The sequence below is a fragment of the Astyanax mexicanus genome, chromosome 20, assembly GCF_023375975.1.
Source record: "Astyanax mexicanus isolate ESR-SI-001 chromosome 20, AstMex3_surface, whole genome shotgun sequence".
NCBI lineage: Eukaryota > Metazoa > Chordata > Actinopteri > Characiformes > Acestrorhamphidae > Astyanax > Astyanax mexicanus.
This window is the reverse complement of record NC_064427.1, coordinates 29,663,899-29,680,382: the sequence shown is the minus strand read 5'-3', so window position 1 is coordinate 29,680,382 and position 16,484 is coordinate 29,663,899. Positions and strand designations below refer to the sequence as shown.

The 16,484-nt window shown below is 36.1% G+C and overlaps 2 protein-coding genes across 3 annotated transcripts; one reads left to right on the top strand and one right to left on the bottom strand.

Moving 5' to 3' along the window:
• Positions 1-801: 801 nt before the first annotated feature.
• Positions 802-5,226, top strand: LOC103043328 (solute carrier family 46 member 3). Of its 2 annotated transcripts, none has more exons than XM_049469017.1 (7): positions 802-1,024; positions 1,428-1,626; positions 2,236-2,895; positions 3,707-3,953; positions 4,331-4,414; positions 4,537-4,693; positions 4,816-5,226. In XM_049469017.1, exons 2-7 carry the CDS (start codon positions 1,441-1,443, stop codon positions 4,910-4,912), a joined length of 1,431 nt encoding a protein of 476 aa, XP_049324974.1. In that variant the 5' UTR covers positions 802-1,024; positions 1,428-1,440; the 3' UTR covers positions 4,913-5,226. The 2 variants fall into 2 exon arrangements, with proteins under 2 accessions (XP_049324974.1, XP_049324973.1); XM_049469016.1 differs by having other exon boundaries at positions 1,423-1,626.
• On the bottom strand, positions 5,200-16,202 carry stoml3b (stomatin (EPB72)-like 3b). The gene is made up of 7 exons (XM_007252463.4): positions 16,089-16,202; positions 10,584-10,687; positions 9,700-9,772; positions 9,229-9,311; positions 8,652-8,855; positions 6,861-6,995; positions 5,200-5,883 (listed from the first exon to the last, which is right to left on the bottom strand). The coding sequence occupies exons 1-7, from the start codon at positions 16,141-16,143 to the stop codon at positions 5,695-5,697; spliced, it is 843 nt and encodes a 280-aa protein (XP_007252525.1). The 5' UTR covers positions 16,144-16,202; the 3' UTR covers positions 5,200-5,694.
• Positions 16,203-16,484: the final 282 nt, after the last annotated feature.

Sequence of the window (16,484 nt, the reverse complement as noted above, 5' to 3'; positions counted from 1 at the left end):
CTGGTTTTAGCTGCCTCTGCTTTGGCACGGGCTCTTGCTGCTTCTAAGCTGACTCTAGAGCTTGTTGATGAGCGTGATGAATGTGAAGAGCGTGATTTCCTGGAGCGAATGTCTGAGAGGAGTGAACCTGTTTCAACGCCATCTTCTGAGCCTTTCTTTATGTCTTGAGCTGGAGCACCTTCTGATCTGTCTATGGCCTCCATAGCGATGAATGGTAGTGCAGCTTTGTCTATCCCACAATCGTCTTAAACTCCACACCAAGTGTTCATCTTTTTACTATGCTGTCCTCACTAAAAGTTGTTGCAGGCAACGTATTTTCAGCTAAACAGCTAGTATAACATAACAATATTTTCCAGTCTTGCATCCTCCAAGGAACAGACACATTGTTGTATTTGGCAGGATTTAATGTAGGAAAATATGTAATTTCTTTGTAAAACTGCAAAAAGGAACACAAAATACAGGCTAGTAAGGACTAGAGCAACACTGTAAAATATGTCTAACACAGTTGTATGTAGCTAACAATGAAAAGCATATCATCAGAAACCAAGAACTCTAATACAGAAAATACTAACTAAAATGCATGAATATAACTTTTAACAGTGCAAAAACTTACAGATGAAGCTGTATTTGTGAATTTTAAGGGAGGATGGGGAGGATTGCTCTGCAGATGCTCATTCCATGAGGTACAAGGCCAAACAGGACTTCCTGAGACTGCTACTTCCTGCTAGGTCATATACACCTACTTACCACTAGGTGGTGCTAGCAAACTTAAAGAAACAGTATACTAAACCCAATACAAACAGTATCTTGGAGACTTGGAGTGGGAATGTTTACTTTACCTGCTTTAACTCACCATCATTCACCATCATTTCTTTCACTGACAAAATGAGGAATAGGAGGCATTTCCTGAAGTCATCTTTTTTATATATATTTATTCAAACAATGTGGAGAAAAAGGTAAGTTTATACAAATGAAAGGAAGAAACTGTGGAAACAAGTGGACTGTCCAATCTTAGCAACTCCAGGTAAGACTCACAGGGATGATCTTTTTTCTGTATTGGCCTGCATGTTATTCTGATAATAAAAGGCTTTATTGTCATTACTGAATTATTACAGTTAAATAAATAAATGAACTGTATACTTGGAATTACAGTTTATATCATTGACAAATGTTTATCAGTTTTATTTCTGAACTCTGAAAATACTTTATGAGAGAAATCTAAACACATGTGATTCTTAAAAGAACCATATGTATAGTGAAGAAAGAGGAAACTGTTACAACGATTACCATTATATAAAATCCATCTAAACCTTATTCATCACTTTTGGTAACTAATTATTTGACCTCACTAAAAACTCAAAATCTTATTTGCAAATATTTTGCATTTTTATCTAATCTATATACTTTTTTTTTCATTCTTAGAGCAGATCAGGAGTTAATATGGGGTATGTGAGTTTGATCGAACCTGTGGTGGGCCTGCATGCCTTCTCCATGTTTATGACCTACCCACTGCTACAGCAGTATATCTACAGGAGACTGTGGCAGCAGCTGAGTGGACACCCGTACCCATCCAACCAAAACCAGTCCCACTGCTCCAGCAACTACACCAACCTCAGCCTACAGCAGGTCACATCCTAAATGAAATGATGTATTGAAAGATAATATTATATATTATATTCAGTATGTGCTTGTTTTTTGTTTTGGAACACAGCTACTGTACATGCTGGCAGTCAGTAAGTATACAGGATACTGTATCAGCCAATCAGAGAGCAGCCGGTCAAACTGCAGGACACAGGCAGCCAGTTAGAGCACAGTATAATATAGGGTTTGATTTTGTTTTTTGTTTTTTTGAAGGTCCAACTGTCTGGAACAGTGTTGTAATAAATGTTTAGTGAATCTTTTCGGAACTATAGATTCTCCTGATCTTTTGATGATATTTAAAAACTGAGGGCATCCACCTTCGTGACTAGAAGTGGTGTGCCAAGTTATGAAAAATCATTCAGTTTGCATAGTATGTCCGCAACAATTTGCATAGTACATTCATTGCACATCTAGGCTACGCATATTCTAGGATAACTTGTGTCGTTTACATCTTGGATAACTGGTTCTTCTAGGTAGTTATAGTTTGCAGAGCTGAGTAAATAAGGCCCTTTTAGTTTTTTAATTACTGGTTATTTGATGCCTCTGTGCTCTCACCATTTCATTCAGTTCATCCAGTTCTTTGTGTTTCTGCAGGCTGTACAGACAGAGACATCACACTTTCTCCTCCAGAGCGAGCTGTGCTTCATCTTACCCAGCCTGTTCACTTCACCACTGCTGGTGTCCTACAGCGACTACGGTGGCCGGAAGTCGGCCATGGTACCCCCCTTGTTGGGCGATCTTTTCTTCACCTTCCACTACTTTATAGTTAGCAGATTCTCACTGAACCTCAGCTATGTTCTGGCTGCCGCTTTCCTTACTGGGCTGTTGGGAGGTCCTACCACGCTCATAGGAGGCTGCTTCTCCTACGTGGCTGACTACTGCCGAGAAGAGCTGGCTGGACAGAAGACTGTTAGAATGGCCCGTCTGGACATGGTCCTAGGTGTCCTCTCTGGCTTGGGTTCTCTGTGTACTGGTTTCTTCATCAGAGCAGCTGGATTCAGCTGGCCTTTCCTCTGTGCATCTATACTTCATCTGCTTAACCTAATGTATGTGCTCATAATTCTCAAGGAACCTCCTGGGCAAAACCTGCCTCCCAGCCCTTCCAGCCCTGGTTACGTCATTGAGCCACCTCGTCTTTCCCAGGCTCAGGCCATGACTGGGCGACTGCAAGGCGTCTATCTGCTGTTTGCTGCTTCCACACGGAGAAGACGCACAGTGCTGCTGCTCCTTCTGACAGCATACATCTTTTACAAGGTCATCACATCAGAAAATCAAGCCTTCAAAATGAAAGAAGCAGTGTTTAGGCCAAATCACATTTAAATTTATAATTATACCATATTCCAAGCCAAGCCAATACATGTTTGGTGTCCATAGTTTGCTTTTAAGATTTTAGTGGAGCCATAATTAATACTGCTAAATACTGGTTTCTAGGATTTAAAAAATGGCCTCATGAACTCATCCAAAAAATCAATCCAATTGGGTTTCTGTTCATCCAACATAATGCTAAAGTTAAACACCAAGGTCAAACCAGTGATAAATAGGGACAAAAAGAACAGTCAAAGTATATACAAAAATGTAACTCTAAAAATGTCAAAATGGGTAGAATCCTGGTCGTGTAGCAAAAAGGGGCACAATTGGCCTTGCTCTCTTTGGGTGGGTAGATGGCGCTCTTTCGCCATGAAAAGAAAAGAATAAAAGAAACCCATGACAAGGATAAATCCAAGTTTTTTTTTTTTTTTTTTTTTTTTTTTAAAAGTCACCAGTATAATTTAGTTTGTTAGAATTAATGTAAAGAAAGAAAGAGATGACAGCTGTTCTCAGTCCGTTTAGATTTTTATTGGTTTAAGTTTGGTTTCTTTAGAGCTAAAAGTTGCCTTTTGTTTGTATAGGCAAAGAAGTTCTAATAGTTGCTGAATAAATGTACTCTATCATACAATCTCAGTTTATTTATTAACCAATAAAATATGTATTAGGACTACAGTTCTAGTTAATTACATCACAGTCATCAGAATATATAAATCAGATATATGGGATTATTGACATGAGCTCTTTAAATATTTTTCAGGTGTCGAATATGGGTGGCATGTCCATCTTTATCCTGTACGAGCTGAATGCTCCGCTGTGTTGGAACGAGGTGCTCGTTAGCTATGGATCTGCTTTGTCCACGCTGATCTATCTGAGCAGTTTCACTGGTGTGGCGCTGCTCTCTCGATGGCTGCCTGATGCTCCTATCGCACTGCTGGGGCTGCTGTCTATCGCTGTCGGTCTCAGTATGGCTGCCTTCGCTAAGACTACGCTGCTCATGTTCCTCGGTCAGTTTTGGGGGTGTAGATAAATGGATGGATGATTGGAAGGAATGATGGATGGATTTGATTGATGTTTGAATTGACTGACCCATGTTTGTTTGGAATAAATTAATGTAAATCTGAATGAATGGCTGGATGGTGAATGGTTAGAAATGTGTTGAATCTGTTATCTATAATTCATAGATAAATTCAAATGGTTTCAAATGGATCTTGAAGGCATTCCATAGAAGATCCATTTGATTTTTATGAACCATTAAAAACCATGACTGTGATATTAATGCATAGCATATCTGTGTATGTCGCAAGGTGTTATCTTGTGAGTGAGATTAAACATGCATAAATCATAACTGTTGGTCATTGATGTGCTCTGTGTGGCCTTGCAGTGCGTCTGCCTCTGCTCCTGTCCATGATGCCTGCTCCTGTGATGCGCGCCATGATGTCCAAACTGGCACTGAGCTCTGAGCAAGGTGAGATGCACATTTCACCCTCAACCCAGGAGATACCCCTCTTTTACACAACAGCAGTCTTAAGGTTTTCCATCAATGAGGAAAATAAATCATTCTCTGGAGTGATTTTCTTTTTTTTGCAGGTGCTCTATTTGCATGTGTGGCCTTTGTGGAAATGCTGAGTATGGGCCTGGCGTTCCCAGTGTTCAGCAGCGTTTATGCTGCTACTATCTCCTGGTTCTCAGGGTTCAGTTTCCTCCTTGCAGCTGGTGTTACCCTAATACCAATCACTCTAATCGGGTAAGCAATAATAGAATTTAAGAAATATTTCACCTTAAAGCAAAAGTTACACGTTTTCTTATTGCAACAAATGTAGTACAAAACGACTAAACTCTGAATGTTTCTCTCTTGTTGTCCTGTAGCTGCGTTCTATGGCTGCGACTGGATGTGGAGGAGTCCAGCATATTGGCTTCTGAAGACAACAGCGAGGAGGACAACACAAACTCTGAGATTTTTTAGCTCCCGCTAAGGACATGACTTAAGGACATGACTTTTTTAATGAATTCTTTGATTCTGTAACCAAAAAAGCACTAGGTGGTTTTAGAGATCTTTTACTTGACCTATATCCCTCATGTTGCTTATTTATGCCACTTTTTATCTTCTTTGATGCATTTTGTACCAAAGGTTCTGAATTATCTTTTTTTCCCTCCAAAAATGTTTGAATCACCATTTTCTTTCCGGAAGAAGGGCCTATATTTTAGTTATAGTTCAAATATGACGTATTTTGAAGAAACTGTATTCTTGGATTCATTAAATGCATTTTATTTGTATAATGAATATATATATATAAAAATAGGACTTTTCAACACAAAAGTGAAAGTTTGAAAGTTCACAGAAATCGATAAATATTATGTGGAGAAAAATAATAAGGCACATTTCCAATATGACTGCAATGCTACATTAATCAAACATTCATGATATTCATGCAATGCCATGCCAATTACCATGTAGACAATGGTATTGTCTATATGGTCACACTTCTATTACAATACATACTGTACAGTAGCTGAATATGGAATAAATGCGTGAATTAGTAAAATGCTACAGTAAAAAGGTAGAGGTGTGTGTGTGTGTGTTCAATTTGAAACTGTAGAGAAACCTCTCAAGTTGTTCAATGATTTTCTTGAAGGTTCCTCCTCAGCTTCAAATGGAAAAATCCCTAAAAGTTCATTAAGAAATGTATAGACTTTTCACAGTGTAAACACTCATGTTTATAATTGAGGATCCATGGATATCTGACTTCACTTTTTAAGGAAATGGCCCAGGATGTCCATGGGGACAGGGAAGATGACGGTGGAGTTTTTCTCAGCAGCGATGGTGTTGAGGGTCTGCAGGTAGCGCAGCTGCAGGGCAGAGGGAGACTCGGCAATCACCAGAGAAGCTTCCTTCAGAGCCCGCGATGCATTCATCTCTCCTTCTGCTGCAATCACCTGCACACAACATTCAGATGTTAGAGGACAGTAAGAGACTAATTAAAATGTAAGATTATATGGCCATTCTGGCTATCTATTGGTATTGATAAATTACTAATAGTTTATGGATTAACATTAAGTTACATGGTTGTAGGTTGTAGAGGTAGAACTGCCTTCCTAGCTGCACACATAAACACTACCATGGCCTTACAATTTATACCTACTTTAATTTTTAGAATATCTAGAATGTTTCCAGATTGATTTGATACAAGCCTGCACAGCCAGAAATCACAAGAAATCTGCAAATCAAATCCTAACCTCTTTAAAAGGTAGTTTACAATGCGACTGTAATAGGATATACGCCCTGGATGCTCAAATAAGATTTTAATGTTTTGCATGAACCAAAACATTAAAAAAATAAGAGCGACCAAAGTGTTGGTATCCAAGAAGATCAGCAAAGGTTAGTTACGAACAGGGGCGCCAGCATAACGTTTTTTGTTGTTTTCTTTAAACAGAAGTGTGTCTCTGATTAGCTAAAAATGTTAAAATCTAAGAAAACAGATAATTAAAAAGAATTTAAAGGACGGAAAATACAGCGCTCTCCCCTCACACTGCAAACGTGGGAGGGTCACAGTCACATTTAATAGTAAGATGAATTCCCTAAAGAACAAAATCAGAAGGTTCTATGCATTCTAAAATCTCTAAAATGTTGTTTTAATTAGGATTCACAACAATATTCCCAAATTTGTTCCTAATTTTTTAGGTCATAGTTAGGTCATTGTTTAATTGAGCAGTCTTTGTAGTACTCAATTGCATTTGATGCTTCTTGTGTAAAAGAAAGTTAAGTTTGTAGCCTAATTACACTCAGTGATTGTCATTATGCATATACATTAGGTAAAGATCAATTCAAATTCAGTATTTTAACCAAACTCTTCTTCTCTAGTGAGAAATAACTGTGTTCCTCATAGTTTTATCTTCTGCTGAAAGAGACTGACCTTGGCTCTGGCCTCGCGGGACGCCTCTGCCTCAGCAGCCATAGCCCTCTGTAGCTGTTGAGGAAGCTTTACGTCCTTAATCTCCACCCGCTCCACCTTAATGCCCCATGAGTCTGTGGCCTCGTCCAGAGTTGACTGTGATGAGGAGAAGAATGAATTAATTATATTACACTTATATAGCATTTTTCAATAGACCCAAGGATGCTTTACAAATTAACATTCTATAAAATCTTTTTTGCACTGTGGCAGAAGTGGCTCCCAACCGGAAATAACCGTCCAGTTGGAGGAGTGCAAAAGTAATTAGTGCAAATCCATAATGGGCATACAGACATAAACACAGATACATACTAGTGCAAAAACACACATACATACTCATACACACCAGAGCATTTTAGAGTTAACAATTCACCTGAGACCTCATTTATAAAGGGTGCGTACGCATAAAAACAGGCCTGAAATGTGCGTGCGTAACAAGAACTCACGCAAGAACTGTGATTTATTAAGAAATACTTGGCGTAAAGGTTTGAGGCGTCCGTATCCCTCCAAAGGTTGCGGAGAGAGCGGGAATTAGTGACATCATGTGGTGAAGTGCAGAATTGCAGGTAAATGCGTAAACCTTCCTCAGGTATATTCATTCATTTTGCATACATCAATATTAAAAAAGGTAAGATTAAAGTTTAAAGTTAAAATAAACTTTAAACTTAAAAATAAAATATTTATAAAATAAAATATTTATATATATACTTGTTCAAATATATTTTGTCTGCATGTATAAAGTTTCAATGCTTGCCATATCTTATTTTGCTTTTATTATGTTTATGCTTATGTTAATGCTATGTGGTTTGTTTTATTTCACAATTTAAAATTCTAAAGGTGCTATATATAAATATTATTACTGTTTTCATTATTGTAATTATTATTCTTGTAAAAAAATATTATTATTATTATTAATATTATTATTGTAGTTGTAGATTTGTAGAATCATGACATTTTTTTGTGAATGATGATGATTGGTTAATGAGTCGAGTTAGGTTTCCAGTAACAGTTCGGCTTGTGGAGTTTTATTATTAACTGCTTATTATTAACTGCCACCAAACAACACATTCTTCCTCTCCTCGACCTCCGAAACAAGGAATTCTACTTCGGTCTCCAAAATGTTCAATTCTTTGCAGCGCATTCCTCTAGTTTTTTGTTCAGGATGAATGGAAAATCCCACATTTAAATATTCAGTAAGTAATTTATATAGACGTTTTACGAGTAAATTTTGGCGGCACATCTGCGCACATGTATAAGCAGGTTCTGATTCATAAAGAGGAAACTACATGCAGGTATGCGTACGCTTTTTTTAACACTTTTTTATGGGCGTACGCCATTTCCTGTTTTTTTTTTTGTGCGCACACATTTACTCCAGAAGCTACACAGAGTTTTATAAATGAGGCCCCAGGTGATGTAGATTAGAATTGGCAATCGGCAGTTATCTTCTGTTTTATGTCCTGGAGGATCACTGTCCTGCACATTTTAGTGTTCTCTTAAGCAGATAAATAATAAACATTGCAGAAAACAATGTAGGCCTCCATATAACAGGTCGGAGATCACTTTTTCACACAGAAGGAAAGGTTCAGGGCAGGAATTACAGTATTCCCTTTTCCACTAGAGGGACCCATTAAATAGACAACTTAATAAAGGTCTTGTTAATGAGCTGATTAGTTGATCAGGTGTGTTTGGAGCAGGAAAAACTCTAAATACTATGTTCAGTATCAGTAATCATGTACTTGTCTTTCTTTCTCTCACCTGCATGCTGTGGGAGATTCCCTCACGGTCAGACAGAACCTCGGCCAGGTTCTTAGTGCCCAGAACATTCCTCAGGGTTGTTTGGGCCAGCAAGCGTGTGGAGTAATCAGCATTGGTCACGTTGGCCACTGAAGCGATGGGATCACTGACCCGGAAGTAGACCACACCATCCACACTTACTGTCACAGAGTCTTTTGTCAGGATCTAAGATAAACAGGATGCAGTCAAGAAGATAAAATACATGGTTTCAAAGATGGCAAAATATTTCATTTTTCATTAAACAAATTCATTTGTGTATTGACGGATATCAGTCACATAGTTTGAGTTTAGAAATGAGCTATTTTTATTTTTAACACTTCACTAAGTATGGGTGTGTTTAAAATTAGGCTAAACATCCTCTTTAAGTTTTTCAGTACTACTGCAACATCAGATCACATGGTGTAATTGTATGTCAACAAATGAGGCAACTCATTATACATTGCATTATATTTACCTCTCCAATAGCTAAAATGTTCTCAGTACTGTCTCTTTATCAGTAACATCCCACCATCAGAAATGTGTGTGTAGTGCAATTTACCTCTTGGGGAGGGATGTCAAATGAGATTGTCCTCATGTCCACTTTAATAAAAGAATCAGTGCAGGGAAGAATGAAGAAGATACCTGGAGGTAAAGCAAGAAAGTGGGAAGAAAACAGTTACATCAAACTTAATGTAGGTTTCTGTTGCTTTTATTTAAATAGTAGATTTATTGGCATAAAAATATTTTTGATCCCTTAAGTGCTGTATTTATAGTCCTTATATGTAAGAATGTAATAGTGTGCTGTAGAATAAAATGTATTATATTCTTACTATACTCCTAACGAAAAACATTAGGCACATGAAATAAATAGGAACGCTACGCTGTTACAGTACTGTAGCTGTACAATTTCTCAGTAAATCAGTCTGATTTGATTATCACTCAGTGATAATATGAAATATGCAGTACATTCATAAAAGAAAATTGCACTTTAGACATAAAGTGACATTAATAGCAGATATCCTGTATTTACCTGGTCCCTTTGCCTTTCTGGCTGTGATTCGGCCCAGTCTGAATATTACAGCGCGTTCGTACTCCTGAACAATCTGTACAAGAGCAATAAAGCATACATGTATCTCATAAAACATACAATCAGCTCTCTCTACAGATTAAAGATACAAATCCTACTGCATAACCAAAATAAACTTATCAATACAGTTTAGTAGGGGTGTAACGATGCACAATTTAATTCACGATTCTGGATTCCCGTTTCCTGAGTGTATAAACAATGAAAAATGCATTTGGAAACAAATGTTCCCTGTACTGTTCTAAGCATAAACATAACATAAACTATTGTGCTGATTTATTTCTCAATTAATCAATTTATAATTCTCTAAGTGGACAGTTACAAAAGAAAAAAGTAAATAAAATGTATTAATATTTGACTTTTCACTGTACTATTTTATTATAAATTTGTCATTCATTTTGGCTTGTGAGGGCTGGGTGGAGGAGGTGTCATCTCTCCTGGCCCACGAAAGTTAAAGCCTGGAGAGCCAAAACTTGTGCAGTGACCACAGTGAGCCCACCACCAAAACAAACAAAGTGCTTGTGTGCTCAGTGCTTCAGTGGCTAAAGCCCTTTGCTTACGCCCACTGGTTCTTTGATCTACACTAGCGAGATTGCAACATTCAAACAATCAGACTCCATAACATTTCATAAACAACAAACATTGAATCGTATGTTCCCATGATACACATCATAACTTTTTTCACCGCGATTTATCATGCGACAATGCTTTGTTACACCCACCTACAGTTTAGTAATAGTAATAATACTACTGCTATCTAAGATGCATTTTAAAACAATGTACATGAGTTTTTCCACTCGTCTGTGTCAGTCTTTGTTTTACTTTTGTACCTTAATGCAAACAAAGATCATGACGGGGAAGAGCAGCACTGTGAACAATGTTGAGAGAGCAACAAGGATCCATCCACAGCAGCCAAGACCCCGTTTATTCTCACCTGCAAACAAAATACAGAAAGAAGTTTTGAAAAATGTGGATCTCACATGGAAAACCTGGTATCATATTGTAAAAAAAAAAAGCATTGAAATTAAGTTGATCTGAATTGAAATAACTATTCAATATATATATATATATATATATATATATATATATATATATATATATATATATAAATCACATATATATATATATATATATATATATATATATATATATATATATATATATATATATATATATATATATATATATATATATATATAAATTAGTAATTTAAATATTATCTGGATATGCCACAGTGATCCCAGAAAGCATAACAGATGTCATTCTCGCTCTCTCACCATCACTTTTAATGCAATACTAGCCAATATGGGCATTTTTAGCTGAATTAGCTGAATTATTAGAATTGTCAGTTAGTGTTTTTCTCCAAGCATGTTTAGCTGTTCAACTCCATAGACTGAGCATGACATAATATGTGGTTCCACATTAAAAGGAAATTGGAGAAGGCTAAACTGGGTTTTTTTGCTGGATGATAGGTGGGGTGGTAATGGTTAATAATATATATATTTTTATTCTTGTATGTTCAAAAACAAAATATTCAAAAAAACATTTTTGATGAGCATGGATGTTTTTTTTTAACATGTACTGTTATTCATTGTAAGGCTTGTATTCAAATGTTAATTAGTGCAATGTGAATATAAGAATCTGTGTTAGAAACACTTATATTTGTATTATTGGTTCCAATCCCTTTTTGGGTGTTTCTGGGAACACACTAGATCCTTTTTTACTGTATTATAATATCTTAGGGTAGTTTGGCTGCTTTTAAAACGAGAATATTGTAATGTGCTGAGTTACTGAGTTTAACTAAGAGTTTTAATGGAGAAAATAAATTCTAGTGTAGCTCCATATTCCACACTCAACAGCTTAAATTGAGTAAACGTGCAATCAGCTGTGTGTGTGTGTGTGTTTGTGTGTGTATGAGCATGCAAGTGTGAGAGAGAAAGAGGGCATAAACTTCAGCATAAACAAAAGGTAATTGACCTTCTGAACTTAACAGTAAGCATTGCTGTTATATCGCTAAATAAAACTGCTGATGCATCATCAGACTCATTAAGACTGATTAATTTGCATTTTAAACATTTAAAAAAATAACCCGTTAAAGTTAATACTTTAATGTTGAGAGCCCTAAATTTAAAAAAAACTTTAAAAGTACTCTTGTGCATGCTAGCTGCAATAGCACATTCTCACCAGAGAGGTCTCTAAATCCCCAACTCCCCCAAAATTATGCTTTAAAAAAATCCAATTTAAGCACAGTTACACTCTTTACCCTCATTTTCTTCTTGATCCAGACTTCTCCTGAAGTCTCCTCTTACACAATCCTTAGTGGTCTTGGTAGCACTGGCTTAAATTTAGCTAAATATTAACCACTCATATTGGACTTTCACATACTGGATATAAAGTGTACTCATGCTGTGTTCTTCTGTGGGCTTTAACATATTCAGCTTTTCGAGTCAAAACTGGCCTTTATTTTACTGTTCCAATTAGTTTACTGTGTTTTATAAGTATCTGTGGTTTAAGGATAGTCTTCAATTTTAAAGCCAACAGAAATCGGCAGCTTGCTATGTTTGCCTGCCATCTGCGCAGGTATAGAGATGTACTGTATGTCAAAGAGGATGTGAGAGGATGTGTGGAAGCACTGAGTTACACAAGGTTCTTAAACTTTCAAGTTCTTAACCTCTCATTTCCAGTCAGAATGACAAAGAAAGTTTGTCTTATATCATCTATTGTTATGTTTCAATGTTTATCGTCTGAAATTAAAATAAAGGAAGGTGCAAAAGGCCCTGATTTACCTTAATGCTAGTACAATGAACTGAATTCAACTTCACACCTGCAGCAAAGTATGTCTCACGAAAGTCACGTATCAGCTCTGTTACCAAGGAGCTCTTGATCACTGTCATAAAAGCAGTCTATTGGTCATGTCGTGTGTGTGTGTGTGTGTGTTTGAAATCCACAGCCCACAAAGATGTTTACTCTGTGTATTATGTACACAGTGTGGATGGGTCATGTACTTTTCTCATAATCTAGTCAATACTTGCTCAGTGTGGTTTCGACATTTGTTATAACCTGACAAATTAAGAGCACTTGTTAACAATATAAAAACCTCATTACTCCATATTGTCTGTTTAATTATATGTATTGTATTCCACTTTATTTAGTGGTAATCCTGGTAGGATAGATACCAAAAATATTTATATAAGCAATAATACAAGATAGGGAGTGCTATAATGTGCAATACTGCAGACTTCTCAAATCTCCCGGAAGTGGTGGGAGTCTACCGCATATCAATAATGACTCCTTGATTCCCACAAGTCAGATAAAATCTCCCGGAATCTAGAATAAGTGGCCAAGTGAACACAAACGTGCACCCAGGCGACACAGACTATTTTCCCCATTTGCGTGTGTGAATATATAATAATCCCTGTTTATTAAAAGAGGATGAGAAAATACAACCTGTTTGGTTATAAACACTCCACAAGTTAAAATAGTTCCATTGCTGCTCTGTTTGTGTCTGCGCTGTTTGGTTTGTAAGCGCTGCATCGTTGCTATATTACGTGTATGTGGTAATACATGGAGAGCTTCGGTTACAGTGTAATACCGGCTGATAACAGCACTCAGAACATCACATTGCAAGGTTAGAACAAACTGTGGAATAATTATCAATATTGAATGACAAGTCCCAGACCCTAATATATGCTAAAAGCAAAAAAAAAATAATAATAATAATAATTGAGGTCAAATTACCAGGTGGGATTAAGTTTAATCTGAGACTTGTGTACTTCATAACCTGGATTAATCCTTGTCTGGGTAGATGCCCCATAGTTTGTGTGGATTTTTAAAATATTTTTAGTTACACTTTGCAATAAAATCAAAAGACAAACCATAAACATAACAATAAAAATACATTAAAAAGGGTATATTGTACAAAAAACATAATAAACTAAAAATAATATGCTTACCTTCAAATAACTCACCCAAAACAATCCACACATGGAGTGATTTACAGATTAAAACAAAAACCTAACAATATATATATATATATATATTTTTGCTAAAAAAAAATGTCATCTTAAAAGTGTTTAAAGTTTTTAAAAGTATGAATTATTTTTGCTAGAATGTAAATAAACATCAATTATCATCATCATCAGTCAATTTAATCGAGGTGAATTGCACTGATAACAGTACTAATGACTAATTGATTAATAGGGAGGTGGTGAATGGCTTTTGAATGGCTTTTTAATGCAGTAAATAATGATAGAGGAATCATTTTCACTTCTTATGCTCCAGACTTGCGCCACCAATCATACATTAATTTAGGAGATTAATTGCCATTTACTGTACAATTGTGAACTACATTTTGTCCGGTAAGGATGATCACATTGACCAAGATTTATCCTAACCTGACCCTCTCAGAGACCCAAGCATATTTTTATACAATAAATACATTTTTAAAGATTTTTTAGGGCTAAAAGTCACATTATTCACATAATGACCATAAGGCATAATGGTGTCAATTCCTGTAATATTAATGTTTATAAAGCTGCAATTTTAATATTAATCTACATCTGTTTTTATTCATCTGTGGGTCTGGGTGGTAACATGATCTGCAGGTGCAGCAGGTGCTGTCTCTCAATGGTGCGTGCTGGTTTATGTCAGGTAACACAGACATGAGGCTGTAAATTGTGCAAACAGCAGCATTTGATGTGTGTCCATAGACTAACAGCACAGTAAATCTGCCTTCCCAACTGGCTTTATAAGTGTATATGTAACATTACAGTATAAAGGTGTATTTAAAAAAATTATATCATAAAAGAGTTCATTCATTTTAGTAATTCAATTCAAAAAGAAAAACTGGAATTCTTTTATTGTTGATCATTATGGCTTACAGCTAATGAAAACCCAAAAGTCAGAGTATGAGAAAATTTGCATATTATTATATATGAATCATATATGAATCATATATGAATATACAGAATCAGTCCTGCTGGAAAATGAAATCTTTATTTCCATAATCTTCCACGTATCCATCTAAAATCTACTGCTAGATGCTGTGCTGACCTGGGGTGATTATAGGATCAGAGATTCAGGGGTTCTGAGCACCCAATAAACCCAGACCCACCACCTTCTTTTTAAAAAACTGTAAATTAAATCCCAGGTGGGGTAAATGTCTCATATCAGAAGAAACAGAATAATTTAGATTCTAATCAGGCGTACAAACTTTAATGTAAACGAGACAGGTGTGTTACTTTCATTTAAAACATATTTTTTAGCAGATAAGGAGATAAAACCTCCCACAGCTGGATTCTTCATTACCTGGTCTAATGTAAATAGCTAAAAGTGGGAAGCCCAATTAACCCTTAAGTAACAGTAGATTTTTCAGGGCATCATGAAGTTACATCATTTACTTTCGCCTTATTCTTTCACCTAAACCTAAACTAGTTATTCATTTTGGAAAAAAACAACCTAATATCCAACATAAAGCTAACCTCATAGTTTAACCAGCTTAAACACTGGCTGATTATCAACCTGCAACATTAGTTTATTAACTATAAAAGTGTCAGGCAACAACAGTATAAAGATCAGAGATCTAAAAAGTACAAGTGCTCTAGCAAAAAAGTAGTTGAAGATTTGAGTTGAAGTTGAAGTGTTCTTTAAGTGTTCTTTAAACTTTAAACCCTTAAGTGGAAGTATTTTTGTACTTAAGTGTTGCAGTACTGAAAGTAAAAGTACAGTACTGTGTTATTAGTGTAATTATTACAGAAAGCAGTGGAAAGTTCTCAGATTGAAAGGCAGAATTGGAGCAGTGTGATCTTTTCATAAGATCAGCTTGATTCTCTCAGTGATGAGCAGCTTCAGCAAAACCGGTGACAGTGCAGAGCATCTACTGCTCTGGCTTTAGTGATAATGTGGGTTTGGAATGAGTCCTAACATTTTTGTAATAATAACAAGTAACGATGCAGCACATAAAAATTATATTAGAGCAAAAGTATGAAATTTATAGAAAATACATAGTGAATTAAAAGTGAAAGTAGGGGAAAAGATAATACAAAAAAAAAAAAAAAACAGATTTTATTTTCCAGCAGGACTTGACACACTGCTCTCACTGCCAAAACCTTTTTATTTGAATTACTAAATAAAATAAATGTGATTATTAATAATATTCTAACTTTTTGAGATGCACCTTTATATAGTATTTACACATCTATTATGGAGAACTATTATAAAAGTTTTACTCAAACAGACATTAGACTTAAAAATAGAGAGAAACAGAGAAAAAAGAAATAGAGAAAGACATAGAAAGAGAGATAACATAAAAAAATCTGTGACCAAATCTTACTCACTGATTAAATCTTGCTTGCTAGCACTTCCTCTCTCTATTTGGCTCTCCATCTCCATATAGCAGGCTTCCCCACTAGCGATGCCTCTGTTTGTGTGTAGCTGTCTGAAGCAGTGAGGGGAGAGGTTAGTGCTTTTAAAACACACCTCCAGCTGCAGAGGTGTGGCAGTATCTTGAGGGAGTGCCATTAGGAAATCAGTGACCAGGTTTAAAGCCCCGTGACTGTTCGCAGTGCAGCTATAAAGCATTGCTCAATGGGTTTATACTGGGAAAGCCGTTATCTTTAGATATATCATTTATCATATCATATATATGGTTTAGTCATGCAAATCAGTGTCAGAAACTATGATTATATAATCAATATTGATTACTGTATTTTGTCACTTGTAAAAGATGCTAC

Bases quoted from the DNA above. Each gene is read 5' to 3' on its own strand.
- LOC103043328 (XM_049469017.1), top strand. From the start codon at position 1,441: ATGGGGTATGTGAGTTTGATCGAACCTGTGGTGGGCCTGCATGCCTTC. The intron at 2,896-3,706 runs GTCATCACATCA...AATATTTTTCAG, and splicing joins CAGCATACATCTTTTACAAG to GTGTCGAATATGGGTGGCAT. The intron at 3,954-4,330 runs GTCAGTTTTGGG...GTGGCCTTGCAG, and splicing joins TACGCTGCTCATGTTCCTCG to TGCGTCTGCCTCTGCTCCTG.
- stoml3b (XM_007252463.4), bottom strand. From the start codon at position 16,143: ATGGAGATGGAGAGCCAAATAGAGAGAGGAAGTGCTAGCAAGCAAGAT. The intron at 10,688-16,088 runs GTGAGTAAGATT...TTTTGTTTGCAG, and splicing joins TAGCAAGCAAGATTTAATCA to GTGAGAATAAACGGGGTCTT. The intron at 6,996-8,651 runs GTGAGAGAAAGA...TCCTCATCACAG, and splicing joins GAATCTCCCACAGCATGCAG to TCAACTCTGGACGAGGCCAC.